Raw genomic sequence first — 5,186 nt, 5'->3', positions numbered from 1 at the left:
TTATTAGCAGAAACCACTATACAGGGAGTTACATAATTACAGGGGGGTTCCAATCACTCAAGGCTTTATCGGTATGCTTTTATAAATTATTAGCAGAAACCACTATACAGGGAGTTACATAATTACAGATGGGTACCAATCACTCAAGGCTTTATCATATCCAAACGTACCCTAAGTCACTGCCAATTTCATATTATTCACTATCCCGAAGACAAATTTTTCGGAGATGAATTAGTACTGCCCTGAGCCATAACAGTTCTAAGTTATGTTCCTCCAAAGTATTTTCATCATCGGTATCAGCAGAGTCACGAGACAAGGGATAAATATGGTAGCCATTGTTAGCTAATATGTTTTTTTAAGGAAAGCGGCAAGGGAGGCACCTACAGCTGGGGCTTTTGTAATAATAAGAACCCAAACTCGCGTCCATGAGGACTTGAACCTGGGTTGCTGCCTTGGCTGGGTTGTACATCCACTCCCCTAACCACTATCCCACCTTTATCCACCCCATTATCACTGATTCGTCTGGAGTCCAATTGCACTGAAGCTTCAGTGGACTTCCCTTTATCATGCTTACTAGCTGATCACTTGTTGCAGCATTGGAGAGGGAGAGAGGAGAGATTAGGGAGTATATAGAGATTTGAGGAGGACAAACGAGCATGATAAACAGACTGATAGACTATTCTCAAATTACTTGATTCATTGAGGTCACATATGTTGTCCCTTATATAGAACTGAAAGGATACTAATCTGATCTGAAAATTTATGTAACATACAACTTCATAGAAAAATAATTATATAATTAACAGGATATAGATGAAAGATAAAGGTATAATTCCTTCCTAGCTGGTAAAGCACTAAGCTGGTAAGAGAGGTCAATAACAATAGTTCCAACCAGAAAAAAGAGTATATTCTCATGGTCACAATTTTTTCAGACTCTCTACAACCGCTTTCTATTATCATGATAAACAATAAAACTTCATTGCTGAACAGCTATAAAAAGGCTACTTGTGCTATGAAATTAGAGAATATCCGAGTTCCACCAAAATACAAAGCCTAAGATGTAGCATCTTTGAGATAAGGAAACATACTTTCTTTTTGGACCATGTTTCTCCTTTCTTGATTCAAATCTTGATATCTGCTCACTGAATAATTCTAGAAGTTGTGGGATTTGAACATCCGTCTGCCAATATATATCATAAGTTGATCAGAAATGCATTTAGAACCCTTTACTATCTATCTATAAGAGATAAGAGACATCGATTATTATTACCTCCACACCAACTAAGCCTGCCAACATCTCTCTGAAGTCATCAACCTTCAACGCGAAATTTATTGTTGATGATTGAGGAGTACGAGCAACATTTATTCCTAGAACCTCACCACTTGAGTTAAAAACTGGGGCCCCAATTAACCCATCTCCAATTGGGCATGAGTGGACAAATGATTCAATTTCAATTCGTCTCAGCACCTTCTCATAGTCACCAACACTGAAATGTATTAAGTGTTAAGGCCCTGTTTGCTTAGGCTTATGCTTCAGCTTTTCCACTTTGGCATTAAAGCCAAAAAAGCTCCTAAATAGGGGCTTTTGGCTTCGGCTTTTGGCTTATACCATCATATAACAATATTGATTTATAAGCAAAAAATTGAAGCCAGAAGTCCATATTTAGGAGCTTTTTTGGCTTTTAAGCCAAAGTGGAAAAGATGCAAAAGCTGAAGCATAAGCCCAAACAAATAGCGCCTAAGTAAAATATGAGAAAATACAATGAGTGAAGAACAAATTAATTTTCACCAAATCATTGAGTATGATCTTTATTAATGGATTTCCTATTTTGACACCTTCATGATCTTACCCCAATGAAATAGAGTTTGAAGAGAGTAGTCCAATCGACAAATAATTACAGATGCACATAAATTTTGAGAAGAATACATAGTTTAAAGTACAAGCTAATTTTCACCAAATCACTAAATGTGATTTTCATTAATGGAGTTCACATTTATGATGCTATCCCAATTAATCAGAGTTTCAACAGAGTAGTCCAATGACAAATAATTGCAAATCACGAAACACATACCTAACAAGTCCAGTAACAATAATCTTCCCTTTTTCGGCACCCAAACACCCAAGAGCAAACACTGGCTCTGATCTTGGAATGTCACCACAATAGAAAGAGGCAGGAATACATGCTACCGCCGTAAGATCATGACCCCGCACTACCAAGCCAAAGAGCAATCCACTATTGGTTACAACTTCTACCTCCAAGTTGTTTTCATCATCAAATCTTGCAACAATCGCGTACCCCTCACGCTGATGGCAGTTGATAGTCGTAATTATTCCAATATGATCATGTGTACGACTCAATACTAGACCAGTACCAAGTAGAATTGGCTTTGCATCATCAACACGCCCTTTCACAATAGGGCAAATTGCCAACTGAACAATTGAGGGTGCAACACTGTCGCGTAAGTTTCTCAAATGCATGGCGCAGAAACTTCTAAGCTGCAAAATTAAAATTAAATTAAACTTCAAAGTTCTTATTACTGTTTTCACAAATAGATTCTAACATGGCACAATATAACATACCAAGATATTCAACATTATGGTACCAATCGCATATTCCAAAACATATTTTCTTCACATGAAGAAAGATGGATCTTTTCAAAACATCAAACTACTGACAATATACAATGGAAAAGACAATGATTCAAATAGTAATGTCAAAAACAGTCTTATATTTGGGACATAGGGAGTACAAAAAATAAATTATAAAGGGCAGTCCGATGCACGTAGCTTCCGCTTGCGCAGGGTCCAGGGAAGGGTCCGGCCAATTTGGGTTCCCAGGACTCGAACCCGTATGTCACAAGGCAACAGCTTTACCGTTGCGCCAAGGCTCCCCTTCGGTACAAATAAATTATAACTAGTGCAATATACCGATTTCCTTAAGATGCAACGGAGAAGATGCAATACTCCCTTAATGAACTTACATTATTTACTCAAATTGAATAAGACCAACATAGAAAGTAACTTACCCCTGGCATATCTCGGTGTAGAAGATAAAAATACAAATAACAATAGCCAAATCTTGGTGCAATGAGTTGGTTGCGGTATTCCTATGAGCAAGTTGAGAGATCATCAGTTATGTATGTATAATCCACAAATATCACTATGCAAAAAGAGATACCAAGTATTTAATCTAAGGAAAAGGCAATGTGTTTACTTCAGACGCGTGAAAACACTATAATAGTATATGCATCAAAAATTAAACAGAGAGAGTAAGTGGTCGATTGTCTTTTGTGCAAGTGGGAGTTGAGGCACCTGGTCCATGGCTAAGACAGTAAAGTCAATAAAGGGTAGAAAAAGGAAACCATATTAATTTTAAATGTGATAATTAGGAAAAGAAAATAAAAGTGTTATGTTAACCAGAACAGAATGTAAACATTGCTCTACAGATCCTAACACCCAATTAGAAATGCACGTGAACATGAACCGGAAAGCAAGAAAATTCATATAAGTCACCACAGTTGACAGCAAAAACCATTAGGCTCCTTTGATTCAAATGAATTCTATAGGATTTATGGAGGATTGGAATCCTTAGGAATTTTTTCTGTGTTGGTCCTTTGATTCATAGGATTGGATCCCGTAGGAATTTTTCCTATGGGATTTTTTGTACTACATTTCATAGGAAATTTAACATCCACTCCAACTTCTTTTTATAATTCCTTTGTTTTTCCTGTGCCATCAAACACTCCTTGCTAATCCTATAGGATTCAAGTGTGCATGCCACTTCAACCCTATACTTTTCCTACTCCCAGGTTTTCAAAATCCTGCGATCAAAGAGGCCCCAAAATAGGTTACCTTGAACTAGACAGTGCTAGGATAACTGGTTTCTGAACCTAACATATTTAACCTTTTGTTTCCTAGTGTAAGGGGACAAATTGTGCAATACTATTATACACACTTTAGAGCACAATAATAACATACCACATCATAGACAATCATATACAGTTCATATGAACCATTAAGGCACCTGGAGGCTAGAACTCAGAAGTCGAATAAAGTTGGAATTTTTCTTTTCTCTCGAAAGGTTATAGAAATGAGATCTTGTAGACGACCTATTGAAGACCCAGAGGAGAAGGAGCGTCTGGAAAATAACTCGGTTAGGGTAACCGTTTCCATAAATCTAACATGAAAAAAAAACTACAGAAATGTGAGCATGTTCTGCCCACCTGCCGCCTTCCCTATGTCGCCGACCCGGAGCGGATCTATCTTCGACACACCCCTGCTGCGACGCGGCGAGCCGCCACGGTGGCCGAGCGCGCGCCTGCCTCTACCGCTAGAGCTAGCGGCACCGCTGGACGCCGGAGCCTGCTTGGTGGTCGCGCCGCTCGAGTCCAACGAGCAGCTTCCGATCGGGCTCGAGGTTCGCGCCTCGTCACCTCGTCGTCGTTGGGGTCTCGGCGGCTAGCTAGGGTTGGCCGGCGTTTGGGCGGGAGCGCTTGCCTTCAGCGATGGAATTTGGGGGCGCCGCCACATATGACTGCGCCGGGCTTTTGGTAGAAGGACACTGTTTGGTAGCTAGGTCGAGGCACGGAAAATGCCAATGGTGACCGCAAAGCTGGCCAAACGGACCAGGTTAGGGTAGCATGGGCCGGCCCACTAGCGTGCTGCCTCAGTTTTTTTTTTACGAAAATAAAAATATGAAATCAAAAAAGGTTTACAGATTTAAAGAAAAAATGTTCATATATTTAAAAAAGGTTATTCAATTTTGAAAAAAAATCATTAATTTGAAAAAAAATCATTCAAATTGAAAAAAAGTTCATCCAAATTAGCAAAAGTTCATTAAATTTGAAAAAAGTTCATAGAAATTCAAAAAAAAGTTCATGTATTTTTAGAAAAAATTCATTGAACTGAAAAAAGTTCATAAATAAATAAGAAGTTCATCAATTTTCAAAAAGATGTTCATCGATATTTAAAAAAGTTCATCATTCTAAAAAAATATTGAAATTTTTAAAAAGTTCATAAAATTTTCAAATAAGAAAATTTCTACCAGCGCCTAGATGGAACGGCCCATTTACGGACGCCACAGGCGTCGGTTAACGGAAATACACATTAACTGGCGCCACAATGCCGACCAAACGTGTCGGCCCGGCCCGGCCCACACTAATTGGGCCTCACACTAATAAACGGG

The 5,186-nt window shown here is 38.8% G+C and overlaps 1 protein-coding gene across 3 annotated transcripts in view; it reads right to left on the bottom strand.

Moving 5' to 3' along the window:
- The window catches only part of LOC119301625, a 5,509-nt gene extending 953 nt beyond the window's left edge, over positions 1-4,556 (bottom strand). The window contains exons 1-6 of one of the 3 annotated variants that reach the window (XM_037578616.1): positions 4,225-4,556; positions 3,980-4,139; positions 3,028-3,108; positions 2,073-2,497; positions 1,271-1,487; positions 1,089-1,180 (exon numbers count right to left, since the gene is read on the bottom strand). In XM_037578616.1, the coding sequence (XP_037434513.1) occupies positions 1,089-1,180; positions 1,271-1,487; positions 2,073-2,497; positions 3,028-3,108; positions 3,980-3,997 (833 nt within the window). In that variant the 5' untranslated portion in view covers positions 3,998-4,139; positions 4,225-4,556. The remainder of the gene's footprint in view (positions 1-1,088; positions 1,181-1,270; positions 1,488-2,072; positions 2,498-3,027; positions 3,109-3,979; positions 4,140-4,224) is intronic. The other 2 variants (XM_037578617.1, XM_037578618.1) reach the window with 2 other exon arrangements.
- Between the last annotated feature and the right edge of the window lie 630 nt (positions 4,557-5,186).

The sequence above is a fragment of the Triticum dicoccoides genome, chromosome 5A (assembly GCF_002162155.2).
Source record: "Triticum dicoccoides isolate Atlit2015 ecotype Zavitan chromosome 5A, WEW_v2.0, whole genome shotgun sequence".
Lineage (NCBI taxonomy): Eukaryota > Viridiplantae > Streptophyta > Magnoliopsida > Poales > Poaceae > Triticum > Triticum dicoccoides.
The sequence above is the reverse complement of the archived record's forward strand: the minus strand, read 5'-3'. Positions and strand labels throughout refer to the sequence as shown.